The sequence below is a fragment of the Schistocerca americana genome, chromosome 1 (genome assembly GCF_021461395.2).
Source record: "Schistocerca americana isolate TAMUIC-IGC-003095 chromosome 1, iqSchAmer2.1, whole genome shotgun sequence".
In the NCBI taxonomy this organism is placed as follows: Eukaryota; Metazoa; Arthropoda; class Insecta; order Orthoptera; family Acrididae; genus Schistocerca; species Schistocerca americana.
The window spans coordinates 1,103,734,165-1,103,755,305 of NC_060119.1; the positions used below are offsets into that span (position 1 = coordinate 1,103,734,165).

Here is a 21,141-nt window from a genome sequence, read left to right on the forward strand (position 1 = left end):
TGAATATTTCACTGTCACAAATCCTCATCAGCTATCTATATCTACACCCACACCTGGAACACCACTGTGAAATGCATGACAATAGGTATTTCTCATCGTACCTCTACTGGTATCTTAGACAATGTAAAAAAAATTTAAAACATTTCTCAGATCCATAAATGACAAATAGTTAAGCTGAAATAAGCCTAAAGGTAATTTAATCAAAACCTAGCATTTTAGTGGCTTAGTGTAAAATATAACTTTATCATCTTGCATTTAAATTACATCAGTAGAGGTCAATTTGCTTTTTAAAACAGTGTCCTACTTGTTCCTCTGAGTGCTGTAAGTTCTACTGATAAAATATGATGACATATTTTTGTGCCAATATCTCATGAGCATTAATTCATATTTCATTATAATGTCTCCCTACTTTACTGTACTTACCAGTAGGGATTGTTTTCCCAGTAATCTTGTCACACCAACCCGCATAGTATCGAAGAGTAGTAGCTGAAGAAGTTGCTTCATAAAAGGAACCATAAAAGAGTTTGCCTCCCTCCAATGTTAACAAATTTGCTATCTGTTTTGCATCTCTCTCAATTAAGTCAGCCAACTGAAATGAGAATATTAGTGTTTTTTCTACTGAATAATTTACTTGATAATGAAAAGCAATACAATTGCCTGAATAAGATTTGAACACAACCACGCTTTATTAGATGCAGTTGAAATGAAAGTACTATACCCTTGCCTTCCTCTGACCTTAGAAATGGCTCACCATTGTAAATGGAAAATGTGGGATTGAGCACATAAGGCAAACTCAGAATCACAGCATTACTAAAGTTAGAAAGAAGCTTTTAACAGTGATGACTGATATACACCCTTTGAAATTCTGAAGTTATGAGAGATAAAATACAGGAAGCTAAAGATGATTTACAAACTGTAGAGAAAGCACAGCACAGACCTTAATTGAGGAGAAGTGAGATGGTAAAGTAGCCCATCCCTCCTTGTCACTCAATGCAAGCACATGGTAAGCAGTAATGGAAGCAGAAATTTAGAAATGAAACTGAAGAAAAGGGAGAAGAAATAATATCATTAAGGTTTGCCAATGACATCATTATTCAGTCAGAGACAGTGTATAATAAGCCTACATAAATCACTACAATACTAACACATACTATGCGTACTGCAATATGTGTTGCGTCTTGAGCTCCAGTACTGTAACTGTTGGTAGGGCCGATATTTGGCAGCGACATGATAGGCGCTAAGGAGGGCTGTTTCCAAGATTATCATAGAGCATGTGTTTGGCTGCTTCTTCATATTTCTTGTTAACTGGTCAGTTGTGATTTAAAAATAAATTTTAATAACTTGACAAAATCACAGTTTTAACCTTTAAAAAGCATCAGACACAGACACCCCCCCCCCCCCCCCCCCCCCCCGCCCCCTGCCCCCCAAAGATGGTTTAAAAAATGTTAATTTTTGAAGCCAAAAAGATGTTTGTCTGAAAAATCTATAATGATTTTAGTAGTAGATAGTTATACAAAAAAATGTCAAACTGCAAAACAAAATAACAAAAAACTTTGCATCAAATATATATTTCTGTGCACTATTAAAATGTATATGATCAATGTATGATTTACACTAATCTGGTGGTATTTGAAAGGCGAAAATCTCTCCTTGGAAATTTTATAATGAACTCTTTCAGACAGTGTAACTTTTAGCAAGATCAGCTACGTTTCATCTTCACTTACTTTCTTTGTGGACTTTGATAGCAACTTAATTCATATAAGACTCTGGTATATTGTTCTTTGCAGCTAAAGCTTGTTTATTTTTCTCTGTCCAATTTGCAAATGTCTTTTAGTTTACTTTTAATTTGGGCAATGGATAAAGTTAGGATAACATATAACAAATATTTTATATTAACAATCATCACAGATTAACTGTATTTATTTTTTGAACTTGCCTTATTCATTAGCTTTGCTCGTGCTGAAGCATCCATTTCTCTCCACACAGACCCTCTTTTGAAGGCAGCCTTGGCTGCAGCTACTGCCTTGTCCACATCAGCCTGTAATAGCCAACATTCTCATTTCAGATTTACTATGTGGGCTGAGCTTACAGCAAGGCTGTGTGTGTGTGTGTGTGTGTGTGTGTGTGTGTGTGTGTGTGTGTGTGCATTAATCTGTGTGCCACCCATGTAACGTGAGTTAAATCAATATTTTGAACCAATTGTATGACTGTGTGAATTATTGTGTTTGCAGTCATTACTTAGAGCCATGCACATACACATACAGCAAACACACACACACACACACACACACACACACACACACACACACACAGTTGCTACAGCAAACCTTCCTGTTTTATCTGTTAATAACAGGACCAAAATGCATGACAAAATAATTACATATTAATTAAGAAAACATTCCAGTTTGACCATTGAAAGTACACTTAAAGAGCATCTCTGGTCCAAAGAATGAATACAATCAATAACGTGATACTATCATTTTTAAATCAGTAGAAATATTTTCTATTAATCTTAAAATATCCAGCTTGTGTCTTCATTGATACTACTGTGTATTAGGCTTCAGAGGTATGCAACAAACAGAAAATGAGGCTGCCATACAAAGGTAAAGTCACTCAGTTCCGAGCAGCAGCCTCCAGATGGCGCTCATAAATCGGAACCACTTTCTGCTTCCACACCACGTCCAGCAGTATATCATACTCATCTGCTGAGGGTGTTGCCAGGTGGCATAGTGAGTGCTCTCAACTGGGGACTACATTGCTTCAACCTAGTACTAGCAGAAATGTGTATCCTTCTACCAACAGGAAGAGAAGACAATATGCTGCAGACATTGTGCAGTCAGATGACAGCAGCCAGCTCTGAACAGTTCCTGCAATTATGCTGCAGGACACACTTCTACGAGTTCTATTCTGAAAACTACATTCTGACTTAGCAGTCATTGTTTACAGAGAATTAGGACAGCTGAATGAGTGTCTGCATAATACTTTGACAATATCATAGACAACCAAGAGACAGCCAAGTTAATTAGATTTCACTGTATTAGCTGCCATGTATCAAACTGTTAACAAAATTACTAACAAGGGGAGGCCGCCAATTGTGAAATTCAGATTCGATTCATACTGCGCATAATAAAAGCTCATGGCCAGAGGTGTAATGTGGCAAAGCACCAAGATGCACTTCTCAGCCGTTGTCGAGAAAATCGACAGTTAAAAGAAACCGCTGCGGTGAAATACTCTCTGTGATTAATAATTTTCTACAGCGTCGTGGCGCAGCGGTAAGCGGTCGGGTTCGTAATCCGAAGGTCGCCGGATCGAATCTCGCGCCATGCAATTTTTTTTTTTATTATTAGTTTCTTGTAATTCATATATATATATATATATATATATATATATATATATATATATATATATAATAGAGGGAAACATTCCACGTAGGAAATATATATCTAAAAACAAAGATGATGTGACTTACCAAATGAAAGTGCTGGCAGGTCGACAGACACACAAACAAACACAAACATACACACAAAATTCAAGCTTTCGCAACAAACTGTTGCCTCATCAGGAAAGAAGGAAGGAGAGGGAAAGACGAAAGGATGTGGGTTTTAAGGGAGAGGGTAAGGAGTCATTCCAATCCCGGGAGCGGAAAGACTTACCTTAGGGGGAAAAAAGGACAGGTATACACTCGCACACACACACATATCCATCCACGAATATACAGACACAAGCAGATGTCTGCTTGTGTCTATATATGTGTGGATGGATATGTGTGTGTGTGTGCAAGTGTATACACGTCCTTTTTTCCCCCGAAGGTAAGTCTTTCCGCTCCCGGGATTGGAATGACTCCTTACCCTCTCCCTTAAAACCCACATCCTTTCGTCTTTCCCTCTCCTTCCCTCTTTCCTGATGAGGCAACAGTTTGTTGCGAAAGCTTGAATTTTGGAAGGAAACATTCCACGTGGGAAAAATTATATATAAAAACAAAGATGAGGTGACTTACCGAACAAAAGCGCTGGCAGGTCGATAGACACACAAACAAACACAAACATACACACAAAATTCAAGCTTTCGCAACAAACTGTTGCCTCATCAGGAAAGAGGGAAGGAGAGGGGAAGACGAAAGGAAGTGGGTTTTAAGGGAGAGGGTAAGGAGTCATTCCAATCCCGGGAGCGGAAAGACTTACCTTAGGGGTATGTGTGGATGGATATGTGCATGTGTGCGAGAGAATACCTGTCCTTTTTTCCCCCTAAGGTAAGTCTTTCCGCTCCCGGGATGGAATGACTCCTTACCCTCTCCCTTAAAACCCACTTCCTTTCGTCTTCCCCTCTCCTTCCCTCTTTCCTGATGAGGCAACAGTTTGTTGCGAAAGCTTGAATTTTGTGTGTATGTTTGTGTTTGTTTGTGTGTCTATCGACCTGCCAGCGCTTTTGTTCGGTAAGTCACCTCATCTTTGATATATATATATATATATATACTATTAATGAATTGCTTATGCATGTTGGTGAAGGCGGATCGCTCTCCAAATGTACCGCCTCCATTTTTCCGTTTTTTTTAACAGGGTGTACCAAAGCTCTCCCGTCCGCACTGATTTTCGACGATGTTATAAGTTGCGCTAGGGACTGCATCTACCTTCTTTCGAAGTTAGCAGGTAACAACGCTGTTATGCGGCGGCTCGTTTCGGCCCATTCAACATCTGTCCTTTAAGTGTAACGAGCGAGTAATGGAGTTTATATTTCATACCCGCCACAGCAAATTTGTGTTCGTGGGGTCTCTATTCTAATTCGAACGTTTGACTTATGCTATACGTATTCATTTCGGAATATCGTCTCTACGTCTTCCGTTAACTATATGTGGTTAACTTTATTATGTTCGAAGTCGCCAGTTTTTCCACGACAAACGACTTTCAACAACTTATTGTATGCATAATTGTTGCAACTGATTGCTGGGAATTATATATATTTGAATTACAAAAAAACAAATATATATATATATATATATATATATATATATATATATATATATATATATATATATATAATTACAAAAAACAAATACTAAAATAAAACAAAAAGGTTGCATGGCGCGAGATTCGATCCGGTGACCTCCGGATTACAAACCCGAGCGCTTACCGCTGCGCCACGACGCTGTAGAAAATTATTAATCGTTGAGAGTATTTCACCGCAACGGTTTCTTTTAACTGTCGATTTTCTCGACAACGGCTGAGAAGTGCATCTTGGTGCTTTGCCACATTACATCTCTGGCCATGAGCTTTTATTATGCGCAGTATGAATCGAATCTGAATTTCACAATTGGCGGCCTCCTCTTGTAAGTAAATTTTGTGATCCCAATATTAATAATTGTTATAGGTTATTTCATATTTTGTAGCCATGTTTCTATTCTAGTGCAACACTATCAAGCAAGCATATGCCATACTTTAATGAACTATAGCAGAAACAAGTTTTCTGCTACCAAGGATGTTTGGGCTGAATTACTAGTAACAATCAGTTAAAACACCCACCAGCTAGCATGATAACTGAAGACTATAAAGTACAACATTTATTAATAGTAATATATAATACTAATTATCCTCACCATATCTAGCTCAAGTGATGTGAATTCCTGGATGAACAATGCTGCATTGAGGAACTGCTGAAAGTCTAAACTCCCTAGAATGTTTTGTTCATTATTTTTTACTTTTCTACAGTTTTTAAAGGAAAGAATAATTCAGTCTCCAAAACAGTTTACTTAGTGTTTTTCATTTCCTTTGGGAAAAAAAACAGCTCAATTTGTTTCCTTCCCAAGCACAATGTGGCATGATAGACATCATGAGCACATTACTCTCAGGTGCCATGTAAATTCTAATGAAAGGGAATGTAACCACTTACCTTATCTCCTTCTGAAACTTCAGCAATCTTCTGTCCTGTGGCAGGATTTATAACAGGAAACTTTTTTCCAGAGGCTGAATCAACAAATTCATTGTTTATAAAAAGCTGCAATAGGAAAAGAATTTAGGTAAGTTTTGTGCACTGTGTGAAACATACAGGAAATTCTATATAAATAAGGACTATGGATCTAGGCAGGTAACAACAGAATATTTTACACTGGTTTCAAACTTCTATAGACAAATTCATTTCCCTACAGTCCATCTTGAGTATGTCCCGTACCTAATTAATGAACAGTACAGCAAAACACATGACACTCACTGTCTGCAACAGCACACTGACCATTTCAATTCTCCCTCATAACACTAGTTTTCTTGAACTTCTTATCCTTCAGTATATCCTCCCATCCCTCCACTGTCATGGATTTAGATTCTGCTAGCCTAACCTCCTCTCACCACCACTTAATTACCTTCTTGGTGTTTCCTTGATTTCTACCTTCTTTCATTATTCTCCCCAAAAGACATTTCCTCTGTCCTCTCGATTTATCATATTTTCTCTCTTTTCTTTGTGCTGCTATCACTCCCTTAACTGTAGTTGGCACTGTACTTATAAATTCACAGTGTTGAGGTCCAACACTCTCTTATAAATCACTTCCTCCTTCATCCCAGAAGAAGCAACCTGAGGCTCTCAAAGCTAGGTGTCTTGTTATTTGTTTTTTGTGCATTTCTAACAGCTGTACTGGAAATTGCACCAGCTCACAGTAAGTAATAGCCAACATATAAGCCTATTTGAATTTAATGACATTTTCTGCATTTAATTTTCTTTTTTATGCAGTTAACTCCCTTAATTTATTTATTCATAATGTTCCATGAACCCCATCACTAAGGACAGTTATCTGGAATATGGTAGGAGTCAAGGTGTACCTCAACAAGGACTTCAAAACTTACTCTATTTGTTGTATTAGTAATAAAGCATCACTATATTACTATATACTATTCATTCATTTTGATTTTAAATTTGATGGAGTAAAAATACAAAGAAATCCACTAACTTGATCAATGTTACTGCTTTCATGACTATCCTAAATATCAGCTACTTTACTATGTTTCTATCTGTTTTCAACTGCTACGATATGTTATAACAATCTGTTGACAGCTGCTATGTACTCTGTATCTCTTTACATACTGTTTTCAACCATCAAATTTACCACCTGTGTAATAAAGTGCTGTCAGAACAGAAAGTATTCCAATCACCAATAAATAAGAATTAAAAATGTGCTCTTGTGAGCTTAATAGTTACACCATCCTACTGATATTTATCAAAGTTTAGCAATTACATGTACAGTGTAAAAACAGAATCCTGTTTATAACATATATTACTGCTTGTCATACACTTAATAGGAATCTTCACCCATGAATCTATATATTAACTTGTAAGAGTGGCTAATAATATATGTTTTTGAAATGATGTGGAATTTGTAGTGCTTCATAGTTTACTGCTTTATGCCTGATGGGATCTAGTTACCTCCAGAATACCTTGACCCCCAACAAGAAGCCAGATCAAAGAACACAGTCAACCGAACGTTTTTGTATATTGTAGGTCTATTTGTTTCATCCATATAAATCTTAACAGGAGCTCAGAACATAATTTATAATCAGGTGCAACAATTCTTAAAAAGGAAACTGAGAGTCTTCAGACATTTCCAAAAAATTAAAAGAAATACGTAGACTGCTAATACTATAAATCTCTCTGAGCTATATCTGAAACAATTTTCACAGTTAAAACGGCTACATTTGTTTTAGAATATTATTTGAGAAATAAGAATCAATGTACTTCAAAGAATTTTGAATATTGCTACAATCATAACATCAGCTCATTTGTTGTTTATGAAAAATATGGTAATGCTTACAAAGCTTTCAATGTACATCTGAGTCCATCAGGCTGATGTTATTTGTTATGCATTGAGGAATTCCCATACGCTGTGATTTATTATTATTATCATTATTATTATTATTATTGTGTTTGCGTCTAATATTTGATGTAATGTATGAACAAAATAAGTTCATATCAGTGGGGATTTCCACTCTTATTGTGTTTTCTCCATCACAAATTGAATAAATTTCTGTTCTTTACATAGAACTGGCCTTCTCAATCCTGTTCCTCTGAGTTGTGATTATTGTAATTTATTTGGCCCAGTATGTAAAGACAAAGGAAAATGTATACAACTAGATAACTAGGTCATTTTACAATTTTCTTTTTTGAAGCAATACTTTTTTGCTGATTATGATTTAATAGTTTCAGTTATATTTTGAGTATACAAGGTACTGAGTATTTTGACCTCATTTATTGTTGATATACACCGTCCAACATTAATAATAGTTAGTTGCCAGTTATTTTGTTAACAATATTTTTCTCAGTGTTTTAAGATATGTTTTGCATTGTTTAACACCTTAAAGACCCCCAACTTAGACATTACCTACAGAGTACATTGAGTGAATGAATTGTAAAGAACTAATAGTCATATGCAATCTATGTCCAAGTAAATTTATAACTACTTTAGTTCTGTAAGCTTCAAAATTCATACTCAACTTTGTTTATAAATAGTGCTATTCCCTTGTAAGATGTAGTTTCCTCTCTTGCATTTTTATTAGCCATTAATTCTCTGGTAATAGGAATCCCTCTCATAGGTTAGAGAATGGATATTAGGTGTAGATAATGAAATAACAGGCCACCGTTTGTCGGTGGCAATTCTTGCAGACAGACAGCTTGTTGGTTGTCATGCTGACATAGAATGCAGCAGAGTGGTTGCAGCTCAGCTTATAGATCACATGACTGATTTCACAGGTAGCCCTCACTGAAATCTTCACAGACCTAATTATCCTCCCAACATTGTACAAAAACATATCTCCCATTCCTTATCTTTCCAGTCTCCCACCACCTCCCAAAGTCTCACCGTCCGGCCACCGAGGAGCATTCCACTTGTAACTCAGTACCACCCAGGACTGGAGCAACTGAATTACATTCTCCACCAAGGTTTCAACTACCCCTCATCATTCCCTGATCCTACCCACCCCTCCCACACTGTTATTCCGCCATCCACCAAACCTACATGATATACTCGTCCATCCCTACACAACCCCTGCTGGCAAGCCATTACCTCATGGCTCATACTGCTGTAATAGACCTAGATGCAAGACCTGTCCTATACATCCTCCCACCACCACCTACTCCAGTCCAGTCACAAACATCACCTATCCCAGTAAAGGCCAGTCATGTGATCTACAAGCTGAGCTGCAAACAATGTGATGCATTCCATGTGGTCATAACAACCAACAAGGTGTCTGTACACAGGAATGGCCACTGTAAAACTGTGACCAAGAAACAAGTGGACCACCCTGCTGCTGAGCACGCTGCCAAACAAGACATCTTTCATTTCAACGACAGCTTCACAGCCTGTGCCATTTGGATGCTTCCCACCAACACTAGCGTTTCTGAATTGTGCATGTGGGAACTATCCCTGCAATACATCTTATGTTTCCATAACCCTCCTGGCCTCAACCTTTGTTAGCCACTGTCCTCCAGCCACTTCCCTGTTCCCATTCCAACACTACACAGCCCTCATTCCACCAACACACCACACAGTCTTTTTACTTCTCTCCTTTGCCGCTACCCCCCCTCCCCTCCCCACCTCTCCCCTGCCCATCGTCTAACCCACAGCACTTCACTGTCCACCATCTCTACCCTACTATACTTCCTCTTCCCCACCCCAGCCTCGTCATTATCCCCACCCAGTCGCCACTCTCATCATCCACTGGTGCTGCTGCTCGCAGTGTGATTTTGGTTGCCTGAGGCTACATTTGTGTATGTGAATTGGATTTGCGTGAGTGTGTGTGTGTGTGTGTGTGTGTGTGTGTGTGTGTTTTTGTGTGTATCATCTGTTTTTGTCGAAGGCCTTATTGGCTGAAACCTTCATTTGTGACAGTCTTTTTGTCGTGCCTATCGGCGACTTAAGCATCTTTGCTGTATGGTGAGTAGTAACTTTCCTTTTCATAATATTGTTACATTCCATCCTGGATTTTCCATTGTTTGAATTAATGACATGTCTGTTAGTTAAACACTGACTTCCAAAACTATTTACAGCTGACAGAAGTAAGATGGTGGCCATCTATGATAGACTCCAAACTGTTACAACAAAATGCACAAACTGAGTAGAGAAGAACTGCTCCATGCTAAATGTCAGTTCATTATCCAAACTATGCATAGTTTCTTCCACACAAATTCTTGTATTATCTACATTTTTCAAGAAGCCACTGCACAACATTACTGCACTTTGTGATAGTTGATGACCTTTCTCACATTTAAGCATTGGCTTTGACTAGCTTCTGACTGTTTCTAGTTCTATAGTAACAACCAAAGCCAAGCAACTGAATGCACAGGAAAGGCAGCAGCTTTTAATAGCTAATGATAGTTTAACAGTATGTCCCCGGATTTGTCATGAACCCATTTACTATTCATAGGGAGTTCTGTTTCAATGTAATACCCAAACTTATCTCACAGACAAAACTAAGCTCCAAAATGTCACCAGCTGTTCTCCACTTATTTTGCACACCATAAAAAACTGCCCAAGATGACTGATGGCTTGGGTTGTTATTGAAGCTACTACTATACTTCACTTAACAGCCCCTCTGTCAAGTAAGAACTTAGTCTAAGTCTAGTAGGTTTTGAATGATTTTACATATTTTATGAAATTCTTCACCAGCTCTGATTTTTAATTACTTTCTGTTTTTCCCATAAATTCTCTGTTACTGTGTCGCCTGAGTCATTAGTTATATTTATGCTACCATACACAATGTTTTTCTTTTTTTATGTGAACCTAATTGACAGATAATGATTAGACACAATACATTGGTCAAATTATTTTGAACCATACAGGCCTACAATGTTTATAACTGAACTTATATCTAAATACAGTTATTTTGGGGCATAATCACAGTAACTCATTTTTAATCAGTAGGGTACTAGTTTTCTACATCAACTCATACACACAACCACAAGTTACCATATGGTGTGTGGAAGAAGAAACCCACCACTATTAGTCATTTCCCTTTCTGTTCCACTCGCAATTTGAGTGAGGGGCAAAACGATTGTGTATATAGAGGAAATGGTGGTAATGTGGCCCCTGCAACAAATATGGCCCCCCTTAATATCTTAATAACATTTAGCTGAACTCTAGTGGTGATAGCTGGAACTATTCTACTAGTATCCTCACTGGCCTGTAGGAGCACTGGAAGCAGGTCAGTACAGTGGTTGAGTGACAGTATGTTTCAAGCTCCTGTTCAGAACTTTCAGAGGTATGTGAATTTCACTTTATTAACGTACCATTATTGGTTAATACTTAGATGTCAGTGCCATGCATACAACCCAGAAAGTATTGGCAACAGTTTCAAATAGATGAAAAGGTGTGGTATTATTTCGTTTAAGGTGACTGTAATATGGCCCCCATTGGTGCTTGTAATGCGAACCTCGGGGTCCATATTATGAGCAGCCCATAAAATGTTTTTATTTTTGTTTCCAGATGCCTAGGACTAATCTGGCACCTAAACCAACCCCCAAAAGGGAGGTGTGGGATAAAAACAAAATGTGAGAGGCTGTGTTTGCCGCCATAAGCAAAACGATGGGAGTTAAAAAAGCACCGAAACATTTCACTGTCCCAAAAACAACTCTGCACTGGTATGTGTATCAGGCTAATACCCCACAGGTGGTAGATGTTGAAACTAAAAAGCTTGGAAGAAAACCAGCTGTACCAGCATGCCTAGAAAATGAACTAGTGGATTACTTACATTATATAGGCGCCAAATTCTATGGTTGTACTCATATGGATGTTCGAGAAATTGCCTACCAACTTGCAGTTAGAAATGGAATTGCAACAAACTTCAGAAATGAATTTGCTGGAAGGGCTTGGCCTGACCATTTTCTTCGATGTCATCAAGATAGCCTTTCAATTAGAAAGCCAACCGGAACGTCATATGCTCGAGCAAAAGGCTTTACCCGTGAGAGAATTAACTCATTCTACGACTTGCTGCAAGCTGAATTCCAGAAACATAAATATCCAGAAGATCGAGTATGTCACAATGATGAAACAGGCCTTAGTGTAGTTCAGACTAAGACACCGCAAGTAATTGCAAGCAGAGGTAAATGCCAAATTTATTCTCTGACTGCTGCAGAGTGCGGGTCTCTAGTAATGGTCATCTGCTCGATAGTGCAGGAGATTCTTATGTTCCCCCAATGTTCATATTCCTGAGAACGAATATGGCAGACGTTCTTATCTGAGGTCATCAGTCGCCTAGACTTAGAACTACTTAAACCTAACTAACCTAAGGGCATCACACACAACCATGCCCGAGGCAGGATTCGAACCTGCGACCGTAGCAGCAGCGCGGTTCCCAACTGAAGCGCCTAGAACCGCTCGGCCACAGCGGCCGGACATTTTATTGAAAAAACAAAGCCAACAGAGACATCGCTTATACTACTCATCCTTGATGGTCACTTCTCCCATGTAAGGAAAACTGATGTGATTGATGTGGCAAGAAAAAAACTTCGTCACCATTTTGTCACTGCCTTCACACATAACACACAAACTGCAACCCCTTGGATCATACTTTTACGGGTGCATTTAAGACTCACTACAGTGAGAATATTCGTCAGTGGATGCTCCATGAAGGCTAACTTGTTGGACCCTGTGATATAGCGTCTCTGTTTGGTAAGGCCTACCTCCAGGTGTACAACCGGCATTAATGCAGTAAATGGGTTTAGGGTAACAGGAATTTATCCCTTAGAAAGAAAGAAATTTCGAGATGATGAATTCATCGCTGGGGAAGAAGTCCCGATTCCTGCGTCTGCCGACCTACCGAAACAACAGCAACCCAAAAAGAGAGTTCAGACTGAAGAGGACCTTGATGCTATTGAAATTGATGTCCATGGGCGTATTAAAATTGCATTTGGTGAGTCTCCAAGGGATATCCATCCCATACGTGAGAAGATGAAAACATCGTCTCGTGGGCGAAAACCATGTGTTGCTAGTCTTGCAACAGGATATCCATACAAAATTGAATTAGAAGCTTACACAGAAGAGAAAAACTGCAGCTAATCTTCGTGGCCCTGGACGGGGTCGACGGTAATTAGCAGCTATCAAAAGGAACTTGAGTTACGATATATCACAGACATCTTATTCTGGAACCCAAACCCAAACTCGTAGTAGAAGGCTTGGTGAATATGGTCGTGCAAGAGGCGTTAGTAAGAATAGTCGACAGTTAAAGAAAACTTTGATTAAGAAAGAAAAAATGGACAGTGATGACTAACTAACAATAGTCGACAGATAAAGAAAACTTTGATTAAGCAAGAAAAAATAGAAAGTGATGACTCAGATTGTGTTGACGGTGACGTCTTGGGGCTCTCAACTGGTTCTGCTCATTCTCCGTGTGACCTTCCGGTTGGTGAACGCCAGCCAGATAATCTTTGCCTATTCTGTGACGGGAAGTTCTCATATGATGTTCGTGGCGAATTATTGGTGCAATGCCTTATGTGCTCTTTACGGACTCACAACGAATGCGTGGGGGCAGAGAAAGAGGACTATGTTTGTTACTTCTGTCGCTAGTGCTGTGCTACTTTGCACTTTTATGGTTTTATATTTCATAATAAATACGTATTTTAATTAAAAAGCAATTCTTCGTTTTTCTTGCAGCAAAAAATCCTTAAAATATACTGGGGAGTCCATATTAACAAACACCATGGGCGCCATATTAAGTGCACATCTTATTTGCTGTCAAATTTATCATCTTTGCGAAACAAAATAATAATAAATGTATTCTGACATTTTAATTAATTTAATCAATACAATGTCTTAGTTAACTGTCAGTAGAGTTTAACTATATCAATTAAGGTACTATTATTGTATTAATGTACAATATTTTATTAAAAAATATGCTGGTGTCCATATTACCACCACTTCCTCTACATTCGTACCACTGCTACTTTTTCTAATATTATTTTCACAGTTCTTATGCGAAATGTACATTGGCGATAGTAGAATCGTTCTGCAGTCAGCCCCAAGTGTCGGCTCTCTAAATTTTCTCAATAATGGTCCTCAAAAATAACGACATCTTCCCTCCAGTAATTCACATTTCGAGTTGCCGGAATGCCCCCGTAATACTTGAGTTTTGTTTGAAACCACCGGTAACAAATCTGGCAGCCCGCCTATGAATTCCTTCGATTTTCGTAAAATTCTACCAATAAATCTAAGTTGACCATTCGCCTTCTCTGCTACAGTCCTTACATGCTCATTTCAATTCATATTGCTTTGGAACGTTGTGCCTTTATATTTAATCGACATGCCTTGGTCAAGCAGCACACTTCTAATATTGTATTCGAACATTATGGATCCGTTTTTCCTGCACATCTGCATTAACTTACAAATTTTGGTCATACACTAGCCATTTTCAAAAGCCCCACATATTAAGCAGCAAGTACTGAACAGAGCGTACATAACATGCATTCAACCACGATATCATGTGCACGTTGTTCTTCATATGATGTAAGACTTGTGGTCACAGTAAAAACCATGTTCCAGTGGTTGTGTCCTTCAAACATAAACGAAATTAGATAGTTAATGTTAAACACATTTCACCATAGATATACAATTGTTTTACTTCTAATTCAATGAAATTAGCTGGGTTCGAAAACAAGTTGCTGAAGACAGTTACATTCTGAGTGTCAGTGACCTTAGGTATTTTCAACTAATGTATTTTGGACTCTAACATTTATATGAAGTCAGCAGTATAATCTTAATTAGCTACAGTAGAGTCGGCGAAATAGCTTTCAGCTTCGAAGCACAAATACCTGCAGGCGAAACGATGGTCTTCTGTAGAACTGCAACAACAGTGAGGTGTCGCTATAGATAATTGCGAATTCGCGCTACGTGATTGGTTGAGGTAGACGCGCCAAGCTGTTGTGCCAAGCCCTCAGTAACTGGCAGTGATTTTCTTTCGTCGTCTCTGTTTATAGCAGCAAACACAAACACATTGCTGTTGAGGTTAAAAACTGTATTTTTTCTGTTTCTTGAATCCACCTTCAGTGATGACCCAGGTAACATACCGTTACTACAAACTGTGTACTATAAAACACCAAAATTAAGGGAAATCTGGACTGAAGCAGAAGCATAATAGGCGGTCAGTCTGCTATCTCGCCATCCTTGAATGGGTTGTAGATACAATGTTAAATCCTAATCTTCCTTGCTTCCCACCAAGAATGGAATGGGAAAAGTAGCTGATTATGCTGGTATATAGTGTTCTCTCCATAGGTACAATATGGAGTTTGCAGAGTAAAAAAGTATATTCAGCTGTAAAAAGACTGAGTTATCTAATGAAATGATTTTAAAGGATTTAACATCTCTGAAGATTTTGCTACTGAAAGTCCCGTTTAAAGGAGATTAAAAAAATTGAAAAGAAATAATGTTAGCAAAACCTGAGTAATCATTACAGCAAACCAGGGAAAATTCTCTGTTGTCTGTCTTTTCATTTGTTGCCTTCCAAACATTTTTTTCCGCTTCCAGTACAATTTCGGCGTAGTGCGTTAGGATACCTCAAAATTTAACATAAATTGGACATTTGCCTTCTCATCTTTAATTTACTTTGATTTGTGACATTGTCTTACCCACTTACTAATGCTTGCTGGTCGCTCGTATGTCTTATTGTGCTGCTCTACTCTCGAATGTAGTAGGGCCTACAGAATGACGAGAAACAGATCCACTCCTTTCAGTTCTGTTCTCACTGATGCGTCCTCTACAATGCTTTTTGGGACACGTTGACTGATAATGACAGTTTTCTGTTTACTCCTTGTGTTACTGTTATTGTGCGGTTGTCAAGCATTCATATGCATGCAGTTATAATAGTGCATGTACTTATTTTCATTAAATAAAACTTCCCTTTACAAAGGTTTTCACGTTAATTATGCCGAATTAAAAATGTTCAAAATAAAGTATGGGCCCAAGACGTTTCATAAATGTTAAAAATAGAAGTACTGCGTGGAAATCCAGAGTCAGTAAAGTTACATGAGTGCCGAGTTTATTTTTTACTTTATTTTCGTCAGTTGATCGATCGCACGCACAGGTCGCCGTTTATTTTAACGTTCAGACCTAAAAATGAGTGTTACAACCTCATCTAGACTCCCAGTATTTGAAAAGTTGCTCGGGGAGGAAAATTATTCGATGTGGAAATCTGACATGAAGGCATAACTTAGTCCGTTGCGAAGTGTAAAGTGGACGATTTTTGGAAGAAAAGAGACAAAAAATCGCATTCCCGATTTTCACTCTTCATGGACAAGACAAATTATTCCCACATACGGGACAAGAATACGGCAGCAGTAGCTTGAACAGTTTTGGCAAAAGCACTTGAAGACTCTGGCTCGCTTAGAACATTAAGCACAACCAAATTAGATAACTAAGTCGGTAGACGAATACCGCGATCAGATCATAACGACCCTGAGAGTGAAGAGTGGTTAGGAATTTTGCTTCTGGCTGGATTACCCGATCGTTATCAACTTATGATTATGGCACTTGAAAACTTGTGGCGCACGTACCTCCGGAGATTCTATCAAAGTAAAACTACTACACAATTCCCAAACGTGAAGAATCAAATGGGAATGAAAAATTGGCGTTCTCTCTCAATGAACTATGTCATACAGAACGCGTTATTAAATGCTCCAGGTGCAACAAATAGAATCATGCTGTAAAATATTGTTCTAGCAGGGAGTGGGGGGGGGGGGGGGGGGGGGGGATAAAAGGTCGGTTGACTTAATAATGAAATTCTTCTAATGGAAAAAAAGGGAGATTGATTAACTGAGGTTATGCCCAGGAGAGTAGCAAGAAGTGGGAATATGTTCAGGGAGGATGATCCATATGTCCCATGTGGTGGAAAAGGCACTAAGGTCTCTTGATTTATACTGTAGAGCATTGACAGCAACCGGGTACTGGGTGTCTGCGAGAGTGATAGTTCTTTTGTGTCCATTCATGAATTCAGCCAGTTTAGTGTAGTCACTCTGTATAAAAAACTGTGAATTGAACACACGTTTTTGTCAGTCAATGTGCATGGCTTCACACGATGCTGTGCATTTGATGTGTTGGACTATGAAGTGGTAAGCGGAGACTGATGGAAGTAATAGTCACAAGGTAATAGATCAGGTTTTACTTGTAAATTACTTAAATTATTTCCTTTAAGTTGCACTACAGATGCTGCATATTAAGATTTCAGGGTAATTAAAATTCGGTGGTCAGATTTTACAACGTATGGTAATGAACAGGCTAAAAGGTAAGACGATTCTGAATATGAAATCATGTCTATTGAAAAACAAGCTTCTTGAAAAGCTAGGAAGGGGATGTTCCTACTCAGTGAAGAACTAATAGTTTAATTGGGATGTCACTGATTATCAGCATTAATATTATGTTAATATAAGTTTTTGTTCTTACAGTCATGCTGACGGAACAAAGCCTGCGAAATACATTGTAAATCAAAAAAACTTTATATTTAGTGACTGCTTATGTTGCATCCTAGATGGTCAAAGAAACAGTCTAGCAAATGCTTGAACAGTCCACAGGTATACCGCCGGTCCATAGTGTCCAACGGCTCAATATTTCGGCGATCAGACATGTCGCCTTCGTCAAGTGCGCTGACGAACTGAGCTCCTGAGGGCGGGCAATCGATTTAAATCCTCCCCCCCCCCCCCCTGCGGGCCACACTCTTCGCCGTCCGCGCCCGCACCCGCGCGCCATCGGTCGTGGGTGTCGGAATCTGTCGTAGCGTCGATGTGCTTGCTACGTCCGCCCTGGTCGCCATTTCGTACTTCTTGCTGAGAGTCTTCTTAATTACATTCAATGCCGGGTTCCAAGCCTTGCTGACATTGTAGCCACAACTTCAAGTAGTCATTACAGCAAACGAGCGAAAATTCTGTGCTGTCTGCCCTTTCATTTGTTCCTTCTGATCATTTTTATGCTACAGTGTTTTTTCCCGCTTCCAGAACAACTCCGGCGTATTTTGTTAGTATACTTGAAGATTTAACATAAAATGGACATTTGCCTGCTCTTCTTTAATTTGCTTTGATTTGTTACATTAGCCTACCCACTTAGTAATGCTTGCTGGTCGCTCTTATGTCTTATTGAGCAGCTCTGATCTCGAACATAGTAGGGCCTACAGAATGATATGAAATAGATGCACTCCTTTAAGTTCAGTTCTCACCTATGTGTCCTCTATAATGCTTTTTAGGACATCGACAGTTTTCTGTTTACTCCTTGTGTTGTTGTTATTGTGTAATTGTCAAGCATTCATATGCGTGTAGTTATAATAGTGCATGCACTTATTTTTATTAAATAAAATTTTCTTTCAAAAAGATTTTTCACGTTACTTATGCGGTACTAAAAATGCTCAACCAAAGGTATGGTTCAAATGGCTCTGAGCACTATGCGAATTAACTTCTGAGGTCATCAGTGGCCTAGAACTTAGAACTAATTAAACCTAACTAACCTAAGGACATCACACACATCCATGCCAGAGGCAGGATTCGAACCTGGGACCGTCGCGGTCGTTCGGTTCTAGACTGCAGCGCCTAGAACCACACGGCCACGCCTGCCGGCCCAAAGGTATGGGCCCAGGACGTTTCATAAACGTTACACATAGAAGTAGTGCGTGGAAATCCAGAGTAAGTGAAGTTACATGAGTGCCGACTTTATGTTTTACTTTATTTTCGTCAGTTGATCTCTCGCACATACAGTCTGCCGTTTATTTTAACGTCCAGGCCTAAAATGAGTGTTACAACCTCATCTAAACTCCCAGTATTGGAAAAGTTGCTCGGAAAATTATTCGACGTGGAAATCTGAAGTGGAGGCGTAACCTGTCCACGACGAAGTGTGGGATGTTAAAGAGAACCTTCCCTCGGCTGCGACGAAACTGGACGATCTTTGGAAGAAAAGGAAGTCGCATTCCTGGATTGTACTCTTCATGGACAAGACAAATTATGCCCGTATATGGAACACGAATACGGCAGCAGAAGCTTGAACGGCCCTGGAAAAGAGCACTTAAGAGTCTAGCTTGCTTAGAACATTAAGCACAACCAAATTAGGTCATTGCAAGTCGGTAGACGAATACTGCGGTCGAATCATAACGGCCGCTTTTAAATGAAATGAAATGGAGTAACCGGCGACTGAAGAGCTCATAGGAACTTTTCTCCTGGCTGGATAACCCGATCGTTATCAGCCTATGATTATGCCTCTTGAAAACAGTGGCCCAGGTAGCACCGGTGATTCTAATAAAGTAAAACTACTACAAAATGTCAAACCTGAAGAAACAAATGAGAATGAAAAAACGGTGTTATTTCTCAATAAAGTAAGTCATACAGAACGCATTATTAAATGGTACAAGTGCAACAAACAGGACCATACTGCAAAACCTTGTTCTAGCAAGAGCGAAAAAGGAGGAAGATCGTCAAAAAATAACGATAAAGAAAATGTAACCAGAAAACACACAAGAAAGCCTTTCTTGGAGCAGCTTCTTAACAGCCTCAAGAGAGGGGGGGGGGGTCTGGTATTTAGATCCTTGTGCCTCGATACATACGACTAATGATGGAGAGAAGCTTCATAATACCAAGCCACGTATAGCTCAGTGGAAAATGGAGTTCCCGGGAGTGAAGAGCGCATAGGAATTGTTACCAGCCTGATATGGCTCTGGAAAACAGTGGCGCACGTAGCCTCCGAGATTCTATTAAAGTAAAACTGCGACAAGATGTCAAACCAGAAGAAAGAAACGGAAATGAGAAATTGGCGTTAAATCCCAATAAACTAAGTCATACAGAACGCATTATTAAATGGTACAAGTGGAACCAACAGAACCTACTGCAAAATACTGTTCTAGCAGGAGTGAAAAAGGAGGATGTTCGTCAAAAAATAACGATAAAGGATATGCAACCAGAAAACAGTCTGAACACAAGAAAGCCTTTCTTGCAGATGATCCTTAAAAGTCACAAGAAAGGGAGGTGTGTTATTTAGATTCTTGTGCCTCGATTGATACGACAGACGATGGAGAGGAGCTTGATAAACCAAGCCACGTAAAGCTCAGCGATCAGCGTATTAGGTGATGGCCTAATAGCAGAGCCCCCTAGATGTTTCCTTCTGGCCTATGCTGTAGAACAGTAGAAGCAGGATAATCTGACGTTCTTTACATCTCAAAACATACCGTGAATTTGCTCTCAGTCAGGAAAGCAGTAAGCAAAGGGCAGTAAGTATTGTTTAATAAAAAGGGTCGACTTATCTACGTTCTAAAAATTGATATTGGCAGTTTTCTGTTTGCTCCTTGTTGTTTTTGTTACCCTGTGTTCATCAAGCATTCACGCGTGTGCAGTCATAGTAGTGCACATACTGACTTTCATTAAAAAAGAAACATTTCATTGCCACGCTAAGAGAATTAAAAATGCTCTCGACCGAATATTGTTATTTTTGTTACTTAAAGTGATTTCAAATGATGCACATTACCTGTGTGTATTTGAGTGCTGGAACTTTGTCAGCCATGACGAATAATGAGGGAAGGTGGGTCAAAGGATATCACAAATCGGCACAACCTGGCAAGAGAGGCGTACTGACTGCAGACAGATTTCTTGCCTAGTTTATAAAATACTTGGAGTTACGTAATGCCCGTGACAAGCATCATAAAGATAAAAAGTCGGTTCAAAGATAAGTAAACTCTACGTCTGATAGGCCTACAGAGAGAAGTAATCATAAGACACAATGAGTCACAGATGAAGGTCAGTTGCGACTTTTTTCGTCTTCATATAAATTCCACAAGTCACCATACGGTGCATGGCGAAGGTCATGCAGCAAGTATGGGTAACCTTTGGCGACCCGTGGACCTAATTCACAAACTTATTTAGGGACGAGGGGGGCAGTCCTCTTTAAAAACTTGAAAAATCGATTTTTTTTTTTGCTTAGGATGTTCTCTGGGATGTCTATTATAGCGTTCATCCAAAGTCCTCCAGAAATTCCGTTATCGCGTTACAAGGCGATTTGTGAAGTGCCTCGGCTCCGGACGGATATGTCAGATACCGAAGAAACTGGTGACCCATTTAATTCGACATGTTATCACTTGACTTGTTGGAACGATGCTTCAGATGTTAGACTCAAAACACCGACGGAAGTTTTAACGGTTGCGCCTGGTCAAAACAGTCGAT

The 21,141-nt window shown here is 39.1% G+C and overlaps 1 protein-coding gene across 1 annotated transcript in view; it reads right to left on the reverse strand.

Moving 5' to 3' along the window:
* The window catches only part of LOC124550657 (retinal dehydrogenase 2-like), an 82,084-nt gene extending 61,521 nt beyond the window's left edge, over nt 1–20,563 (reverse strand). Inside the window, exons 1-4 of the mRNA XM_047125384.1 lie at nt 20,450–20,563; nt 5,884–5,988; nt 1,937–2,038; nt 424–589 (exon numbers count right to left, since the gene is read on the reverse strand). Of these exons, the coding sequence (XP_046981340.1) occupies nt 424–589; nt 1,937–2,038; nt 5,884–5,988; nt 20,450–20,485 (409 nt within the window). The 5' untranslated portion in view covers nt 20,486–20,563. The remainder of the gene's footprint in view (nt 1–423; nt 590–1,936; nt 2,039–5,883; nt 5,989–20,449) is intronic.
* Nucleotides 20,564–21,141: the final 578 nt, after the last annotated feature.